Source organism: Barbus barbus (genome assembly GCF_936440315.1).
Source record: "Barbus barbus genome assembly, chromosome: 12".
Lineage (NCBI taxonomy): Eukaryota > Metazoa > Chordata > Actinopteri > Cypriniformes > Cyprinidae > Barbus > Barbus barbus.
This window is the reverse complement of record NC_136740.1, coordinates 27,739,962-27,761,069: the sequence shown is the minus strand read 5'-3', so window position 1 is coordinate 27,761,069 and position 21,108 is coordinate 27,739,962. Positions and strand designations below refer to the sequence as shown.

The 21,108-nt window shown below is 36.1% G+C and overlaps 2 protein-coding genes across 2 annotated transcripts; one reads left to right on the top strand and one right to left on the bottom strand.

Moving 5' to 3' along the window:
* Positions 1-1,933: 1,933 nt before the first annotated feature.
* On the bottom strand, positions 1,934-9,416 carry LOC306878501 (deoxyribonuclease-2-alpha-like). Its single transcript, XM_079430934.1, has 7 exons — positions 9,272-9,416; positions 8,890-8,998; positions 8,424-8,583; positions 7,887-7,980; positions 7,619-7,783; positions 5,801-6,013; positions 1,934-2,841 (listed from the first exon to the last, which is right to left on the bottom strand). The coding sequence occupies exons 2-7, from the start codon at positions 8,979-8,981 to the stop codon at positions 2,444-2,446; spliced, it is 1,122 nt and encodes a 373-aa protein (XP_079287060.1). The 5' UTR covers positions 8,982-8,998; positions 9,272-9,416; the 3' UTR covers positions 1,934-2,443.
* A 2,164-nt stretch (positions 9,417-11,580) lies between these two features.
* Positions 11,581-20,317, top strand: LOC306878499 (B-cell receptor CD22-like). The gene is made up of 12 exons (XM_079430931.1): positions 11,581-11,869; positions 11,955-12,004; positions 12,224-12,580; positions 13,259-13,516; positions 13,957-14,226; positions 16,753-17,022; positions 17,638-17,907; positions 18,340-18,421; positions 18,506-18,554; positions 18,639-18,737; positions 19,278-19,402; positions 19,498-20,317. The coding sequence occupies exons 1-12, from the start codon at positions 11,790-11,792 to the stop codon at positions 19,622-19,624; spliced, it is 2,037 nt and encodes a 678-aa protein (XP_079287057.1). The 5' UTR covers positions 11,581-11,789; the 3' UTR covers positions 19,625-20,317.
* The last annotated feature ends 791 nt before the right edge of the window (positions 20,318-21,108 follow it).

Sequence of the window (21,108 nt, the reverse complement as noted above, 5' to 3'; positions counted from 1 at the left end):
CAGTAGCACAAAAATATTGGGTAATATAGTCAATTTTATTTGTATTTACATATTTTTTTACATTTTAATAAATTGCAGTATTGAATGAAATGCATTTGTGATTGTTCCACGTTTTGGGAGTGCCTTCACAAAGGATACATGCATAAAAATAGGCCAAAAGAAAGTGATCATAATCATGCAGCCTATACTTGGAACAGGCTTTGAGTGTGTAGCACTTACAATGCCTCAAAGTGCTGTCTATGTAGGCAGCTGACTAGGTTTTGGGACAGAGCCAACAGTGTGTCTAACTGAAGGTCTCCGGTTCTGGCTGTTCTCCGATACCAAATCTACTCCTTTAAAAAATGCAACAAATCTGTGCCTGTGACATTATTTTTGTACTGATAAAAGCATAATGCTACGATTGTCAAAAATAGAAAACAACACAGTTGTTCGTATCCTAATGAACCTTGCGCTCTCTCGTATGCTGTTGACATCTCTGTGGGAACTGAGGCATGTGAGAGCTCACAGCAAGGAAGAGGGGTCTGTTTCATCTCACTCTTTGGTTATGTTCAGAATAGGATACTATCGTACTGCACTTACATATATTATGCAATGGCAATGTGCAGTATATGAGTTTTTATTTTTCTAAGATGATAACTGGATGTCACATGCAATGCGATGAGATCATGTGACAGCAAATGTAGCATACTACAGTTTGAGATCTTAGTAAAACTAACAACTGTTTCAATTACCCTTTAAAGAAAACAGTGGAAAGTATACATTGAGTAAGCAGTAAGCTAGTATTCCATTCTGACCATAGTCTTTGTTTTTGGTCACTTGTTTAAGTGCCTTATTATCAGGTGCTTGTGTGTGATTGTTCTGGTGTGTTGCGCAGTGAAAAGCATGTTGTAGCTTCAGTCCTGTACCGTCAGATCTGTATTCTGACAACTTTATGCACTACATACCTCCTATTCTTGTAATAAACTTTAATTTTGATACAACTGACAGCTCTCAGACCTGATTCATGCCTTTTGAGATTTCATTACATTTACCTGTGAAAATCAATTACTGCATAAACTAGACATCACTTGTTTAAAATAATTTTGAAAATTTAAAAAAAAAATAGTGACTAAAAGGTACCACAGTAATACAATTTTCTGTACATGAACCACGGTCTGTTTAGGTTGTCATCAGAGAGAGAAAGCATGCAGACAGAGAAATGATCGCTCTCTGATTAAGCACTTTTATTCCTCCTACACCACTGAGACACCTAAGTGCTGATTATGAGCAGCTGCGTTGGTGTAGAAGAGAGCTTTACAAGGCTCCTGTGATGGTGTTCTTAACAGTTGTGGCTAGCAGGTTTATTAGTGCCCTGCATATTTGTTTATGCTCTGCAGTAAATTAAATTAATATTTTTTAAATTGCAAAGATTATTCTAATCGACCTGTAAAGACAATGTAGGATTATTTAGGTATATTTTACAAGAAAATACTATTTCAGCTTTTCTACATCCAAATTTAACATTTAATTAAGTGTTAGTTGCTTTTTTTCTCATGAAATATGTATATATATATATATATTTAATGAAAAAAATATCAAATAATTTTATTATTAAAACAATATTTATATTATATAAATGTGCGTATACACATTTTTTACACACACACACACACACACACACACACACACACACACACACACACACACACACACACACACACACACAGAGAGAGAGTACATAAATATAGGAATTGTATAGAAATTTCACATTATTTTTTACTGTATTTTTGATCGAAAACTGGTAGCGTATACTGTATATATTAATTATTAATATTATAAATTACAATATATTTAATGTAGGCTTATTTTGGGCTGACAAGTGAATGCTTTAGCCACCCTGAGTTATTCAGAATATTTTACCCCTGAATTTGTGCAAAGCTAAAGCAGAGAAAATGTAATTACAGACACATGAAGTGCTTTTATTTCCTCAATGTAATACAGCAACAAAAGCTGAAGGATTAAAAACATCCCTACCATACACATCCCAGCCTAATTCCCATAATGCACTTCTGGCTTCTTGAGGTTCAAGGTAATGTGTGTAATAATGCAGCAGAAATTAACACCTTCTAACACCCTTTATTTGTTAAAATAAAAAAAAATTATGTAATCATAGCAAAAGAAAATATTTATATATACACATTTAAAAACAAGGCTGTACCTTATTAAAATCAAATTTATAGCCTGTTTTCCTGAAGTTATACATGAGATGATTTTAAGATATCAATCATAAAAGTCTTGTTGCATTTGCATTTAAATTAATTACCTCACATATTATTCCCCTAAAATTGCTACATATATTTATAAAAAATAATTTGACCTAATAATCATACGCGTTTGACACCTACACAGGCAGTCCTTCTGCATGACCCTGATTTTGTTGTTGTTTCTGCTGTGTCCCGCTTCATCAGCGATACCGTGCAGATTTGTCGCACGTCTGCACTTCTCCACCGCAGGTCTCACACTGCAGGGCGGCCGAGCGATAGGCCTTCCACACCGCAGCGTCCTGACGGCACACCGTACCCCCACCTCTCTTCTCCTCTGCCTCGTCGCGGTTGATATCTCCAACACAGACCCAGCCGCCAGACGTCCCACTTCCAGTGCTGCCGCCGCCGACACTGACGGCCCACTTCGAGTGGTCCTCTGTAGTCTTGAATTTGACGCTCTGGCTTGGGGAAATGAGATCTATGTTGAGGACTTTCCAGCTTGGAGAGCAGTCAGAGTGCAGGATTCCCGTGGAGCGACGCCAGAACTGAACCAGCAGGTCGGACTGAAGCGCAGGTGCAACCCAGGAGTGATACAGGTCTGATTATGAATGAAACAGTGAAAAATTCTTCATTACTTCTTATTTTTGATTAAAGGCATACACTGTAAAAAATGATTTTTTGGATTTGTAAATAAAACAGACTGTTGCAGTATGTTTTATGAGAAAATACTACTGTATTTATATTTTTCAAAATTTCACATCTAAATGTTACCTGCAGTTTCTTTGTAATTATCTGTGAAATTTACTAGCAATTTCTGAGTGAAAATTGTTTTCAGTAAATACTACATAAATGTTTTTGTTGGTATATTTGACATAAAGCTGTATGTAGAGCCCTATGATTTGTGATGCAAAAAAACGAAGATGGAATTGGGGAATCCAGTCATAAAAATAGACATTTAATGATTTCAATTAATAAATATAGCTGCAAGCAGCGATTACCAGGGTTCAAGCATATTAAGGCCTTTAAGGTGGTATGCTATTAGGGTCTAGGCCAACCTAGATGTATGGCTGACAGTAAAATACCTCCAAAACAGAGAATAGGCTCACAGACACATACACACAAACATGCAATGGTTAAACTATTATATTAATACTCAATAAGCATGCTTACACACACATGCATACAGACACACACATACAAAGGCATACATGCACACACATTTTGTTGCAGATATAGATATTTGAGAAAAATGATAGGTGACAATACTTATTGCGAGTCTTCTCTTTTTAAGAGTTTATATATCATTTTCAGGTTTCACTGTAATCATAATCTGGCATAATTGTAAAAACTGATATTTCTGTATGACTTAATGTGATTTTAAATGTTATAACAGTGATTTTATAATGTAAGCATGAATCCATAAGCAGACGAATGAACAGTACTGTTTTTGTTCATTTAATGAGCCCATTAGTGGTTTTCCGCTGCCATCTAGTCGTTATAAATGCAATTTCTCATACAGCACTGTGTGTTTAACCTTTATTACTGTTATAGTGTTGTTATTTTTTGCCCAATTTGCCCTTAAACTGTGCATGTTTGTTTAGAATGAAATTATGCATCATTTTACAGAGTTGTGAGAGAAGATGTGGGCTTTCTTTTAGGATTTATAGACCTTTGGGTACACTATGTTATGAATGTGCTATAAAATGACCAGTTCATAGTTGTCCAAATGCAAATATTCAACAGTTTTTTTAATAATTATTGACCAAGAGTCTAGAGAATAGTACTGCACTGATTTGATTGAGTTAAAAACTGAGGGCTAGTTCACAAAAGTATTTTTTTTTTAGATAATCTCAAATACTTAAAGAACAGTTTGATTGACAACAGTGATCCTAGAGGCAAAGTTGTTAAGAATGAGGAGATCTATCATATGATATGATGATATGGTGTATAAGTGAATATTATGAACCTTTTATTGCAATTTGAGGTCATTTACTTTAGAAATACTGTGTTTTTGAGGCCTTTTTCACTGTTATAGCACCACCTGTGGTCCAATCTCCATGAACTTTGCTTGTTAAGAGTCATCTGACACGTTTTCACCAAGTTTCGTAAACTTTTGAGTTTTCGTTTAGGTTTTATAGGCGTTTGGGTATATGTAGCCACGCCTCTTTTCTAAATGATCCGTTATAGCTAACCAAAGGATAAAATTCAAAATTTTTTTGATAATTATTTATCTAGAGAGTTGCACTGCAGTGGTTTGATCGAGATTGAGGGAAAAATCTAATCAATGAGATAATTACTTATCGTAGTCATAATCAATAAATTCAAATCAATTCAAAACACTGTAATCAATTACAAAAAAGGAGAAAAATCTAATTCTCTATTTAAACCTGGAAATTGTGTTGCTTTCAAAGTGTAAATCCAGAAAGACTCTCTCTGTTGTAAACTTTTTATCCTATCTCCTCTTCTTATTGACCTCGGAATATGTTCTATACCTACTATTTTCAATGTACTGGGCTTACCATGATTTTTATCTCTATAATGTAAGGCCATGGGATATTGAGGATTACAGATTCGTATAGCATTCTTATGTTCTGCTAATCTCAGCTTTAATTTCCTTTTAGTCATCCCTATATAAAAGCAACCACATGGACACTCCAACCTATACACAACAAATGAAGTATTGCAATTAATAAATGAATTTACCTTAAACTTACGTCCTGATGTTACATCTAGAAATAGATTTGTCTTAACCATATTCTCACAATGATTGCAATTACCACATCTGTAATTTTCCACATTTGAACATAACCTGGTGATTGGTCTTATAGGGGAAAGATGACTTCTCACCAGTTTACCTTTAATAGTTGGAGATCTTTTAAACACAGTACTGTATTGTGTAACAAAATAAACAGAATTTTCTGAACTCATCTCTACTTGCGTTTTTAACTTTATTGTGTGCATTCTCAATCACACTATTTCTTGTCATAGAGTCATATCTTGGGCCTTGATGTCAAAATCCTCCTCCTTATCACAAATTCTCTGAAATTGTCCAAAACGAATGTTATTATTCAACCATGAGGGATGAAAACTGTCTGCTCTTAGCTAGACAACTAAAAATAGTTGTATGCAATTTTCCTTCATTATCCTTAAATATTTTTCAATCCAAAAACTGTATTTGAGTAAATGAAAAAATTAAACTAAACTTCAAATATATATTAGTGATGTTCAAATATGAATGAAAAGGGAAACACAAGGGATAAATGTGGACTTGGGCTTAAAAATTATTCTCTTCTTATTATAAGTAGGTATGGCTGCTTCCGTTGTATGATACCAAACTTTTAGTTGGAGGTTCCGATGAAACTTAAATAAGTCCACTTTAGTCTGAAACTCTTTAGCTGTGTTTACAGGGGCATAAGTAAGGCCTAAAACAGAAAAGCAGCTTGTCGGTACAGTGATTTTTAAATCTAAATGTTTAAATCTTGATAGTTTAACACTTTGACTGGCTGGCGTTAGAGTGTCACTATCACCATTACATCAGTATTAAAATTGAGTCTTACCATTGTCAAATGATGCACCTTTTGCAAAGCTAATGAACTCTGTTCCAGCCAGTGAGAGGAGTGAGATACTGCGATTGGATGGCGAAGAGGAAGTGTTGTTCCATCTGCCTAGTGTGTGTTTACAGAGCTCAGCCATAGCAGGTACAGCTGCGGCCAATGAAGCAGGGATGCTGCAGTCGTATATGTGAGGCTGATTGATTTTCAACTGCTCGCCTGTTACACACAAATAAAATTCATGATAAAAACATTTAAGGATAATATATATATTATATATATAGACAGACAGACATATTTATATATATATATAGCTAGCTAGATAGATAGATAGACACGTGCACTTTACTGAGAAATAATTACATTAAATAAAAATACATTACGCTGCCACATAAGAAAGACAATCCACAATCACTGTTGTTAAAATTATGATTATTATTGTTAATATTATTATTACTTTACATTTATATTATTTTCCCAAAATATGGGAATATATTACAGAGAAATAATTTACATTACACAAAATTATATTACATTACCATAAGAGAGACAAATGACAGTGGATATTAAATAAATACAACTAAATATAGTACAATATAATATAATACAATATAATACTACTACTACTAATAATAATAATAAGTAGTTTTTATTATTGATTTTATAATTATTATTACTGTTAATATTTTTTATTTTAATAATAAGGAAATACATTACAGAGAAATAAATGACATTATATGAAAATCTATTCCATTACCTTAAGACAAACCGCAGAAGATAATAACATAAAAATAAACAACAACAAAAGTATTCATTTTTATTATTATTGTTGTTGTCTAACTGGGGGCTGGTTTGGGATCCAGTATTAGTAATATTTTGTTTTTAATTGCCATATTAGTCCCTGTTTTACAGAATAAATAAGCTGCTTGAAACCATGTAAAGGGAGTTTAAGGCACTCTACTTCATATCTGAAACATACAAACTTTCCCAACCTTGTTCCTGGAGACACACTAGAAATGCACATTTTGTATGTCTCCCTCATCCGACCCATTCATTTCAGACCTTAGTTTCTCCACTGAGCGTAATCAGATGTGTTTGGTTAGGAATATTTCAAAATGTGTACTGCTGGTGTGTCTCCAGGAAGAGGACAGAGAATCGCTAGCTTACTGATTTATTACCATTATCGGAAAAAGTCTGATAATACTGTGATTTACAAACACAAGACTAAATGGACCTAAAGAGGATCTCAGTGAGAGGTGTTGTCACTATGGTTACTGTGTCAGACGATTACTCTAACAGTCACTATGGCAACTGCATCCCATAAATATTTTGTTTTTAGAAATTGCATATGAAAAGGTTAGGTGGGAAGCATTTCAAGCAGCGTCTCCGACATCAGACTCACTTTAAAACAACCGACCATATAAATCCTGTTCACTTTAACACACCTGATTCATACTTATAGTCACAAACTATAGCACAAAAGGATAGTCCACCCAAAAATAAAAATGTTGACATCATTTACTCACCCTCATGTCATTCCAATCCTGCATGACTTTCTTTCTTCCACAGAACATACAAGATGATATTTTGAAGAATGTCGGTAACCAAACATGGACAAAAAATACAATTGAAGTCAATAGGAACCAAAACTGGTTACCAGTATCCTAAAAAATATCTTCTTTTATGTTCTGTTGAAGAAAGTCTTACAGGTCTTGAACACCATGAGGGTGAGTATTTCAATTTTGGGGTGGACTATCCCTGTGTAATGCAAAAAAAAGCTAATTTTTAACCATCACTAATTCGTTAAATGTATTAGAGTCGTACCTATGGTCTGAAAGCGCTCGAAAGGATATGTGACACAGATGAAGTTCTGTCCATTACTTATGCCAGAACTGGGGTATGAAAACTGTCCCTGTGATTTAGGAGCGGGGAAATGAGGCGTGCTGTGGACCAACCAGAAGCCCTGTTGTTTATCAAAGACAACAACTCCTGGAACAATAAAAAGAGTATACATTAACACTCCATCCTCCATAAATGTTTATTTGCATTCCATTAATATCATTTCAAGCAGTTAACTGCACTAAAACTACACCTTTGGTGTGGCCACAAGACCTGGTTGCATCTCCAAAAAGCTTCTTTTGTTGTGGTGGCTGATCATTATATAAAATGTATCCAACATCACCTCCCTGGAAGAAAGTTAAAGCTCAAAGCTTCTTCATAATAAACATGACTGTATGAGACAGCAGATCAGAGGCCCTTATGATGAGCGTGTGTTCTAAAGCATGAGTTCCTCTTTTATTATGAAATATGCATGTGCACATTTTGAGTTTCCGTTTGAGCTTGCTGCATAAGAGCAAACAGCAAAAACTTGTTTGGTATCTGATTTGTGCCACTTTTAAATGTGGTTCTAAATAGATTTATAATTAAATGTAAATGCAAACTCAGTGTTTTTATACTTCTGCAAAACTGGAAAAATGTGCCGACTACAGAACAGGATAAGCCGAGTAAGCGTCTTTAAAATTAGCCAGAAAATGACTAATAATGAAAGAAGAACAGAAGATGGTTTAAGCAAAACTGAACATTTAATTTGTAATTATGATACTTTATATGTAAAGAGAGTGACTTGTACCTCATATAAAGGCCCTACTGTTCGACCAACAGCACTTTGGCTCTCATTAACCAAAGTCTTCCCATCTATCCATCCCTCGCTCTCTACGTCCATGAAAAGATACTTCAGCCCCTCCTGCAGAGGCTCATGATGAAGACGTGGAAGTTTGTACAAGTAAAACCTGTAAGCAAAGCCAGAAAAGAGGGAAAGATTCACATTGATAACATTTTACATAGACTATATTTATTTTATGTGTTAACCTACACTGTGTAAAATAATTTTTATTTTTATTTTTTAACTATGCCACTGTTTTTTAAAATATTTTGAACAGTAGTGTACACTGATAGAAAAGATACTGTAGCACTAGGACTTCAATACTGAAACCTATATACATGAAAGTGTACAAAAACGAACTGCTGCCTCTACAACTGTGATTCAATATGCTGAATGTTTTCTATCTTTAGGCCATTTAAAAACATATACAAACCAGTCTACAGGTTTCCCCTGATCATCATAACACGAGATGGAGGAAGAAGCTCCTGCTGATGCATGAAGGAGGAGCAGGACATGAAGCAACATGATGGAAGTCAAAGAACCTGAAACAGTACAACATTCATTTGTCTGTCAGGGTAAATAATGTACAAATACAATAACAAACCTTCTCACAATCACTTTTAAACGGCTACAAAACTGCACTTCAACAATGTGAATATTAACTCTGCTATTATGGTTCATCGGCTTAATACTTTATAGTTTTAATGTACGTGTTATATTGCTTATAATGGTCTAATAACAAACCGCATGACTGAACTACAAATAGAAAATAAATAATCATCGCTATAAAAGTTTGACATAAATCTTAACTTCACCTCAGCGGAAGACAGACGTGCTATTGAGAGTGAAAACGTGGATCATGTCAGTAACTTCAATTCCTCATGTTGTCACATGTATCAGGTCCATTAGTTTCACATGTAGCCAGAACAAGTGGATAGAATGGAACGTAGCCTTAATCGTGAAGGGAGGGGACTAATGACTGAGCATTTGTTTTCTTTGTTGGTTGGGTAATAGTTATTTTCTTATTTGAAGTTTCCACTATGCATTTTCAATTCAGTGCTTTTGTAATGGCTCAGTTTCATTATTCTTGTATTTAATATTACTCAACAACGCTGGTAAAATAAGATGTTGCCACGAGGGAAGTGTTACTTTTCTCAGCGCCATTTAGGACCAACCAATCACAGTCGATAGTGTTGACCTAATCAGGTATTATTAAAATCAATTTTTAGCAATTGTTGGGGCGAATTTCTATTTAAATGCCAGATGACAATCCTTGGAATTTATGTATTTAAAATATGCATATGTTTTACTGTGCAATTGTCTCTACCGAAGCACTAAAATGTCCAGAGTTTTGAACGGCGCTCAATGGAGTATTCTGCATCCTGAGCGCCACTGCGCCCCCTGAAGGAAAACTCACTTTTTATTTACTGCTATACAAATAAGTGAAGCACAAGTGAAATAACCGCATCTAAGCACCGGAAGCTATTTCGTTTATGAATATTAATAAGGATACTTAACTTTTGGTTACAAAGCAGAGCCCTTCTGGAAGTGAGATTGATCTAATTAATATTCATAAGCACGGGAAATTTACAAGCAAACCAAATGAAACGCATTTCAGAACAATTATTTTAAGAACAATTGTCCTTTTTGTATGTTTTATTTTGTAACTTAATAATAATAATAGCCTAATTAAATTAAATTAAATTAAAAATCGTTTGTGTGCTTCTGTCTAAATCTACAGCATATTCAATCTCATGTCATAAATGTTTTAATGTTGCAATGTTGGTAAGTTCATCTGCTTGTTGCAGTTAATTCAGCAAAGTAACAGTTTCTTTAACTTCCTTCATCCCACCTTCCCTTCTAGGACTAGTTTTTGTCCTCTGAAAAGTATAGTGCAGCCTAATTTAGAAACAAAGAGAAATGGAGAATATCAGTGTCCCATATGACATTTAAAGTCACACTCATTTTTGAAACTGCAAGTGGTTTGTTTATTATTTATGGTTAGCCTATTAATGCAAAATGTTGTCAGCAACCATGTTTGTATTGCAATTCAAGTTACACTCATCAAGTAAGATGTCTAACAGATTTTGCTTTTCATATTAATAACTTATTTTGGGCTGATGTAAAACTAAAAGAGCTCAGTACATCCTTTATTAATTCAACAAATGTTACCTGGGACGCTCTTTTCTTTTCTGCTGCATTTCCATCTTCTTACCACAATGTTTATGTTTTAAAAACCATAATCTTATAGCTTCATAACATCCTGAGGCTGTAATTGTAGTTACATTAAAGAATCCACAACCATGAGCACAAATACAGTTACACTGTAGTTCCTGTAGCAAATTTAATTTTCCTATAGGAGGTTTTGCTTGTGGTTGCTATCGGTCTTCAACAAACACCAGTTAAACTTTTGCTCCTGTATAGTAAAACCATGGTTAATTTCCATAAAAATGCCAATTTCTGGGGTTTTACAACAAATACCACAGTTAAACTCTTGTTCCAGTAGTAAAACCACAGTTAATCTCTATAAAATAAAGTTTTACTCGTGGTTACTGTGATTTCACAACAAATACTGCAGTTAACTCTTGTTCCTGTAGTAAAACCATAGTAGATTTACTTGCGATTACTGCTTTTACAACAAAAACTACATTTCAACTCTTGTTGCTGAAGTAAAACCATAATTTATTTAAATAAAAGATAGTTTTACTTGTGGTTACTAAGAGTTTTCAACAAATCCTACAGTTTAACTCTAGTAAAATATTATGGTAAAATATAGTAAAATATTACTAGGCTAGATTTCAATAAAATACGGTTTTACTTGTGGTTACTATGCTTTCACAACAAACACTACAAGTAAAATATTGTTCCAGTAGTAAAAGGTAGCTTTACTTGTGGTTTCAGTGATTTTACATTAAATACCACAGTTAAACTTTAGTTTATTTTAGTGGTTACTATGGTTTTAGTGGGAATACATTAGCTACACCTTTGATTGCTGTGGTAAACCATCGTGAGCCTTTAAACATAAGGAAAGATTGACTTTGCGTAAACTGTATGTCCTTTTTAAGGAAGGCAGCAAAGTGAATGTGTTTTAAAAGACATGCTTCCTGCTGCCCCAGTTCCCCTTAGCATGTTTTTGGTGTGTGTGAACAGGAGGGATGTGGATGTCAGCAACTTGTGGTTATTGCCTCGTGCACCTTGTTGAAGGTGGCGTTGAGTTTCACTGGAGACAGAGACAGAGTTTAGAGGCTCAGAGAGACGGGAGGTGAGACAGTGGGATGGCCAGCCTATCACCACCCTTCAACTTCAGCTTTCTCTGGCTCAGCGTCCTACACCATGCGTCTGGTGCTATTCGGCTCCCTCTTCAACACATGTTTGTGTCCATGCGTCCACAGACTGAAGAACATCAGAACCAGGTAGTGTTAGAGCAAAACCAGGTATCAATTTCTTGATTATTCTTGAAGTTACTTACAGTCTTTCCTGTTTTTTACGCACAAACAGGGCTGAGATGTGGGTGCGTGTAATTGTGACCTCTGTGCTTCTTCTGTCAGGTAATTTTGGACAGCTATCTTGTGTTTTTATACAATAAAATGGTTGTGATTATAGCTACTCTGACTAATCTGTGCTCTTATGTTACCTGAGTGCCCTTGGTGCACAGGGTATTTATATAGTATTGATCTGTATTTTTTTCTGTTTTTATCCCTGGCGTCAACAGCGCACACCTTGCTAAGGTCAATACCGGCTCTGACTACTCTTGTGTTGCTTTATAGGAGTCGGGGCAAGTAAATTGCTGGTGTATTTCTCCAGGACAGACATCTGCGTTTGGGCCGGGACCACGGTAACGCTGCCGTGCCGCTATGATTACCCCTCGCCCTACAGCTCTACGCGGGTCATGTGGTTTCACATCACTGCAGAGGGCCGACGGGAGGTTGCCTACCATACTGATGGGAATCTGTTGAGCCCCTCATACAGGGACAGGATCAAATACATGGGGGGCCACAAAAGATGCAGTTTGCAGATCACGAATGCGAAGCTGAGCGATGCAGGAACGTATCATTTCAGATTCGAGACCGACAACCAGCAGGGCAGATGGACCTCTCCTGATGCCATCACACTCTCCGTCACAGGTCAGGCCTCATTTTAAATTTGATGGTAAATAATATAAAAACAAGTTTAATATGTAGATGCAACTATACACTGCTGTTCAAAAGTTTGGGATCAGTACTGTTTACAATACTTTTATTCATTAAACTGATCAAAAGTGACAGTAAAGACATTTGTATGTCACACAAAAAATATTATAGACCTCACAACTGTTTTCAATGTTGGTAATAAAAAGAAATGCTTGAGAAGAAAATCAGCATATTTATATGATTTCTGTAGGATGTGACACTGAATACTGGAGTAATGGCTGCTGAAAATTCAGCTTTAGATCACAGGAATAAATTTGACAATATATTCAAATACAAAATAGCTATTTGAAATTGTAATAAAATTTCACAATTTTACTGATTTACTGTTTTTTTTCTATCAAACGAGCATAAGAGGCCTCTTTTAAAACCTTAATAAAAATCTTACTGACCCAATACTTTTGAATGGAATGGTAGTGTAAATAAGCTAGTGTTTTCTTCAACAGTTTTGCCCTCACATTTTCCATAGACAATCTAGTAATTAGGGAGAAATTAACAACTTTTTTTGTTGTTGTTTATTTGCATGTCATTGTGGAGAAAACCCACCTAACCGTCCCTAAAATAATTTAGCATGGAGCATGGAGCTAATGTTGTGAAATATTATTCTGGTTCCAGAGCTTCAGGTTCATGTACATCCAACAAGAATAGGAAACATGTTTTCTGCTGGCGAGACAGTCTTCCTGAGCTGTGTGGCACGAGGCTGTGCCGCTCCTGGCAGGAACTTTGCCCTTTATCGGAATGGGATCAACTTGGGTCAGTCCAACAAGCTATCAGCCATCTATAACTTTGACAGTCAGCATGCAGGTACCTACACCTGCCGTCCAATACCCCCTCAAAACGTTCAGTCACCAGGACTCACCCTGGCTCTTGGATGTGAGTATTGTGCATGCATATAGACAATAGTTCTGTATGTGTAACTGAACACAGCTTTAATTGTCTCATAAATAACATTTTAAAATATATTGAGAGAAAATAGTTATTTTAAAATGTAATATTCACAATATTACTGTTTAACTGAATTTTTGATTAAATAAGTGCAGCCTTGGTGAGCATAAGAACAGAAATAAACATTCGACAAAACATTATTGAATAGTACATATACTATACTATAAACATCTAAAATTGGCTGATTTTACACATGTATTATTAGAAAAAGCCACTCAAGTATTCAACTGTGCATTAAATATTGTGTATTAAATACATAAAACTTGTAAATACAGTGATTAAAGCAGGGTGTTCAATTGAATTCTACTGTCAACCGCCCTCTTCCATTAGAACTTGCATTTAATCTCTCCCTTCCTCCTGTGTCTCAGATGCTCCTCGCTACACCACGGTACAGATCACCCCTCGAGAGGCAGTCAGGGAGGGCGATTCGGTGACTTTGACCTGCAGTAGTGATGGAGCTCCGCCAGCAGAAAGTTTTGCCTGGTTTAAAGAAGGAGAGAGTGGCAGTGTGCCAGACAGCTTTAAACCTGATCTGAGATTGTGGAGTTTGGACTACAGGGACCATGGAGAGTACTTCTGTGTAGCCCGCAACCCACTCGGCACAGACCGGTCCAGACCGCTTTTACTTAATGTTACTTGTAGGTTACCTCTATTTTTATGTAGCCAGAATAAATAATTTAGGCATTGCTAGTCTGTTTGCATACAACTAAAAAAATAAAGGTTTCAAAAGGGAATTTTGAAAAGAAGACCCATTTTTGGTTCCCCAAGGAACCTTTCAGTGAATAGTTCTTAAAAGAACCATTTTATAATACGGTAATAATCTAAAGAACCTTTTGTTCAATTGAAAGGTTCCATGGATTATAAGGTTCTTCGTGGAACAATCAATGCCAAAAAAATCCTTTATTTGTAAGTGTATAACTAATTTTATTAACATGCATCTCTAAATATTGCAGCTTTTAAACTGCAGGATATGCAGTTTATCAGTGAATAGGTCAAAATGACAGCCTATTTTGAAAAATGTCACTAGACATTTGAACTTTTCACTTTCCCCGAGACATGTATTTTCATTATTTCTGATCTGATGTCTTTGTGAGTGCAGAGATTTATTTTAGTTGCTGAATCTTGTGTAATAACTTTAATTTTGGCAGGACATTATGTCACATTGTCTGCCACCCTCTAATAGATCAAAGTTCAAATCAAGTGTACAAATATAGGGCAGATCGGGTAACCACATGATGCTCAGCCGTGAAAGGAGTATTTACTTCCTGTTTTCACTTGTTAAGTCAAACATTACTACTAGCATTGGTCATACTCAGGGTTAGAAGTCTGTTAAAATTATTCAATATTAAATTTTGGTACCTGACTTGTCCCACATTATTTATGCCATGGGCATGACCGATACGTCACATTGTTTGGTTTATGTTGAACAACTATGCTACTATGCTAAGAAATTATCAATCTATAATTTTAATGGTAGGTTTATTTGAACAGTGAGAGACAGAATAACAACAAAACAAAATCCAGAAAAACGCATTTCAAAAAAGTTATAAATTGATTTGCATTTTAATGAGTCAAATAAGTATATGATCCCCTATCACTCAACAAGATTTCTGGCTTCCAGTTGTCTTTTATACAGGAGCTGAGATTAGGAACACACTCTTAAAGGGAGTGCTCCTAATCTCAGTTTGTTACCTGTATAAAAGTCAACCTGTCCACAGAAGCAATCAATCAATCAGATTCCAAACTCTCCACCATGGCCAAGACCAAAGAGCTGTCCAAGGATGTCAGGGACAAGATTGTAGACATACACAAGGCTGGAATGGGCTACAAGACCATCGCCAAGCAGCTTGGTGAGAAGGTAACAACAGTTGGTGCGATTATTCGCAAATGGAAGAAACACAAAATAACTGTAAATCTCCCTCGGACTGGGGCTCCATGCAAGATCTCACCTCGTGGAGTTTCAATGATCATGAGAACGGTGAGGAATCAGCCCAAAACTACACGAGAGGATCTTGTCAATGATCTCATGGCAGCTGGGACCATAGTCACCAAGAAAACAATTGGTAACACACTACGCCATGAAGGACTGAAATCCTGCAGCACCCACAAGGTCCCCCTGCTCAAGAAAGCACATGTACAGGCCCGTCTGAAGATTGCCAATGATTCAGAGGAGAACTGGGTGAAAGTGTTGTGGTCAGATGAGACCAAAATCGAGCATTTTGGCATCAACTCAACTCGCCGTGTTTGGAGGAGGCGGAATGTTGCCTATGACCCCAAGAACACCGTCAAACATGGAGGTGGAAACATTATGCTCTGGAGGTGTTTTTCTGCTAAGGGGACAGGACAACTGCACCGCATCAAACGGACGATGGATTGGACCATGTACTGTCAGGGCCAGGGCATTGAAGATGGGTCGTGGGTATTCCAGCATTACAATGACCCAAAACACACAACCAAGGCAACAAAGGAGTGGCTCAAGAAGAAGCACACTAAGGTCCTGGAGTGGCCTAGCCAGTGTCCAGACCTTAATCCCAAAGAGAATCTGTGGAGGGAGCGGAAGGTTCGAGTTGCCAAACGTCAGCCTCAAAACCTTAATGACTTGGAGAGGATCTGCAAAGAGGAGTGGGATAAAATCCCCTCTTGAGATGTGTGCAAACCTGGTGGCCAACTACAAGAAACGTCTGACCTCTGTGATTGCCAACAAGCATTTCTGCACCAAGTACTAAGTCATGTTTTGCAAAGGGGTCAAATACTTATTTGGCTCGTTAAATGCAAATCAATTTATAACTTTTTTGAAATGTGTTTTTCTGGATTTTTTTTATTGTTATTCTGTCTCTCACCGTTCAAATAAACGTACCATTAAAATTATAGACTGATCATTTCTTTGTCAGTGGGCAAACGTGCAAAATCAGCAAGGGATCAAATAATATTTTCCCCCACTGTATATTAAAAAGTGTAGCAATGAGTTTACAACCAATCAGAATTACCTAGCAATCATGTGACACTGAAGACTGAAGTAATGATGCTAAAAATTCAAATTTCCATCACAGGAATAAATTGCATTAAAAACAGTTATTTTAAATTCATTCATTCATTGATTCATCATCATTAGTGCATTCGTGAGACATTTATGTACTGTAAAATGTAACTATATTTGTTTCCAGATTCCCCAAAGAACACAAGAATCCTTATCAGTCCTAAAGGAGACATCAAGGAAGGATTTGCTGTCAATCTGACCTGCAGCAGCAACGCCAACCCTCCCGTGCAGAATTACGCCTGGTACAAAGTGAACGGCGGTCAGCCCTGGACCAAAGGCACTGTGCAAAATCTCACCTTTCCTAGCGTGCGTTCCCATCATGCCGGACAGTACTACTGCACTGCGTGGAATGTGTTTGGCATGGAGACATCGCCCACTATTTCTCTTATAGTACTTTGTAAGTTTATGCTAAATTATATTATAAAGTTTTAACATAGGTCTAAGAGTTTTGTAACATGAATGTGCACTGCTTCTGGTGTCATCCATTTCCAGTTGTTTTAGAGATATAAATTTGCATTTCTGAGAAAAAAGTTAGAAATGCAAGATGTAAACTTGGAATTAGAAACTTGCAAGTTTCCACTTTATAATTCCATGGAATCCTGTTTTTGCCACCATATAAAAAATACAAAATTGCAGCTTTTTATTTTACAATTCAAACTTTTTTCTGTATTGTGAGATAAAAATTCACAATTATCTTTAAAAAACTTTTTTTTTATCTAGTAGTGGAAATATGCTTCCATAAAATACACACTGGTTTGAACTATGAATAATCAGACCATTTAATGCAATTATTCTAGTTATTTACTTGTAGTGGCAGAAGTCTCACACATTCACAGAAAATAGGTTACTTCCACATTTCAAAATAAGGTTGATACTGTACCTACTCTATATACCTCTGAACTGCTAAATTTGTTGGATTTTTATACCTCAGTCCTCCAGTTGTCTAAGGATCCCCATCTGTTTCTTTCTTTTATTTAACCTCTCCACCTCTCTCTTTCTCTCTCTCTCTCAGATGCCCCCAAAAACACCTCTGTGCTGGCTCGGCCTTCCACTGTGATCGAAGCGGGCAGCTCGCTGACGCTGACCTGCATCAGTCAGGCCAATCCTGCAGTGGAGAACTACACCTGGCACCGGATCAATGCGGCTGACGCCTGGGAAACTCGATCAGGTCCCAGCTACACCATTGCTGAGGTCAGCCCTGGAGCCAGCGGCCAGTACTACTGCAAGGCCCACAACCGCATCGGAGCGCACAGCTCCCCGGTTCTGACGGTGAAAGTTCGAGGTCAGTGCAGAACACACAGCAGAGCAGCAAATCAGAATATTACAATGATTTCTGAAGGATCATGTGACACTAAAGCCTGGAGTAAAAATGCTGCAAACTCAGCTTTATATAAAATTACATGAATTACATTTTAAATGTATTATTTAAAATAGAAAAAAGTTTTTTATTGTAATAATATTTCAAAATATTACAGTTTTTACTGTATTTTTGATCAAATAAATGCAGCCTCGGTGAGACTTCTTTCAAAAACATGAACATTTAAACTGTAGTTGTGTGAGTGTGTGTGTGTGTGTGTGTGTGTGTGTGTGTGTGTGCATACAGAGAGATGCACTTCTAATATAGTTTCTCCATGGTGTCGCTTACTGTTTATCAGATGAATGATGTTCATGTACTGTATGCCCATGATTGAGCTGCTGTGGTTTATATGTTCAGGCCGACTGAAGGTGATCGCATTGGCGTCTGCAGTGGGTGTTTCTGTTGGATTAATTTCTCTGACTGTGGTCGTCATGATCAGGTGATATTATGTTTGCTGGCTTTAACTGTAAATATTTGATCTCTTCTGAGCTTATTTCATTCTCATTTCACTTCTCTTTTGCAGTAAAAACATGCATCGCGTCGACACTGAAAATCTTGGGGAAGAAAAACAGGTCATCTTGTTCTGTCATTGTTTGAATTGAATCTAATCTATATTTATCTTATTAATCGAATGTCATGTTTCTCCTAAAAAACAGTGTTCACCAGTAGTTGACTTGCCAGTGGACAATACTCTGTTTAGTGAATCAACTTCAGAGATGTTTCTCCTCAAGGGCAGAACAATGACAGACATTCCGGTGAGTTTTCTTTGCTCAGATCTTCCTCCACTATTATGTCAGTCTCTGTAGTATAAATGTGTGAATTGGAACACAGCCTATATGTTCTGTATCTACACTGTGTCCAAATTCACATATTTTTACAACACACTAAAAGTATGTGCACTGGAAACAATATATACTTTTCAGTATATGTAGTAAAATAGTACTATATTGATATAAAATAATCTTTATACCACTAGACATTATCTTTAGCTTAATTTCCTATCTCAGAATTCATCATTACATAACGTTTAGATTTATACTTTTATAAAAAGCTAATTTTCTCAATACAAAAGTCTCATTGTCTTCCATTGCACAATTAATTGTTAACAATATTAACCCAAAAACAATCATGCATGTGTTTGAAAGTTTGAAAATCGACCAGAAATAGTATTGCATGACAGGCACTATACAGTACGTTTTATAACGTTTTATGATTTGTGATGCACTAATTGTAGTCTTGATATTACTGATGGAGTCATACTCGCTTATAAGTGTTTTATTTTGTGCCTGGTTCAGGAGGAGCCGGAGGAGATTTATGAAACTAGTCACCCTTCCATCGTGCCCCTGAAAGAAGCCGCTCAGAGAGCTGAAGAACAGGGAAAAATCAACTACATTACGGTGCATTATTCTCGCATGCCCAGGTTAAACACAATTACACAGTCCATGTGTGCTGGTTTACGCCAGTCCTCTGTCATATTAATGCCATAGTTGTTGTGTTTGTCATCTTTATTTACAGTCAGGACCACGCGAAGGTCACAAACATACCTCTAGATGGAGACAAGAAGCTCAAAGATGGTCCTAAAGTTGTTTATACTGTTCTCGCCAAGCAAGTGAGAGAGGAGATGGAAGAATCTGGAGTCTAAAGCGGGCAACTGATGGAAGAAATTGTAAAACCCCACAGGGACTTTTTTTTTTTATTATTATATGCACTTATGGACCACTTGATGTAGCCTGAATGTCAGAGACTTGAAAATAGGACACAAAAGTTGAAAAAAATCCCCACTGGATGTTCTGTTTAATTGTGTCCAGCTGCAGTTCGCCCTAATAAAATCCAGCTGCTCAAAAAGACACACTGCTGTTCAAATGTTTGGGGTCAGTAAGATTTAAAAAAATATTTTTGGAAGAAGTCTCTTATGCTCTTTTTATTTCTTTTGATCAAGAATACAGCAAAAACAGGTATGTTGTGAAATATTATTAAAATATATAATGACTGTTTTTATAACTTTTTTAAATTTAATTTTCAGCATCATTACTCTTCTTCAGTGTCACATGATGCTTCAGAAATCAGCCTAATATTCGGATTTCTTATTCTTATTAATGTTGAAAACAGTTGTGCTGCTTAATATTTTTGTGGAAACAGTACATCCTTGCTGTTATTTCAAAAAAATTATTTTACTTACCCCAAACATTTGAAAGGTAGTGTATCTGCTATATGTTTGAGTGTGACACGATTAAAAAAAATCATTAAAAAAAAATCATCCCACTTAAATATTCAATTTAATTGACATGATAAATTCACAGGAAGCTCCAAATAAATAATAATTTCTTACAATGGCAACAAAGAGTCTGTTTTCATACATTTTCTGGCAATAATACACAATTTATTGCAATTGCTGAAAATTAAATTAAAATACTAAGTACTGAGCTGTTTCTGTTCAAGATAATTGACCTTTGACTTTGTCACACACTCAAAAAAAAAAAAAAAAATCGGACCCCATGGGCTATTCGTGGTTGTTGTGTTTTTTAACAACCTGGAACTGTGTGAAGATTCATTACAGATTCAAGGGTGAGTAAATAACAACAGATTGATTGTCATGTTTTTTAGGGTGAACTTTCCCTTAATGAACGTTTCTTCATTTGTGAGGTGATTATAAACAATACCAACAGCTTCTTTATTAAAATTGAAGGTAGAACAAGAGGCGGTTTTCTATGATTTACAATGCCAGAATACAAGGTATCTTTCCTGCTGGCTTAATAAATTCCTCACTATCGAAACATAACCATTATTTTCTCTTTTTACAGACTGTGAAGAAACTGTGTTGTTCAGTCTCTAGTTCATTGGCTGAGGGCAGTGCAACCCTGATATGCAACACAGCGGCAGTGACTTGCAAAATGTAAGATACAACACGATAATAGATTACTAAAGATGAAATAGGAATACAAAAAGGTATGCAAAAAAAAATGCATAAATGTCAAATGTAGCACACACACACAAAAAAAGCAGGACTATTGGTTTACATCTCTGTTTTGATCAGTCACAAGTTTTTTATCCTCTGTGGTAATAACTTGTTTAAAGTGATCTTGGCCTTTGAAAAACAAAGCCATATTCCATTAGTTGCTAAGACCA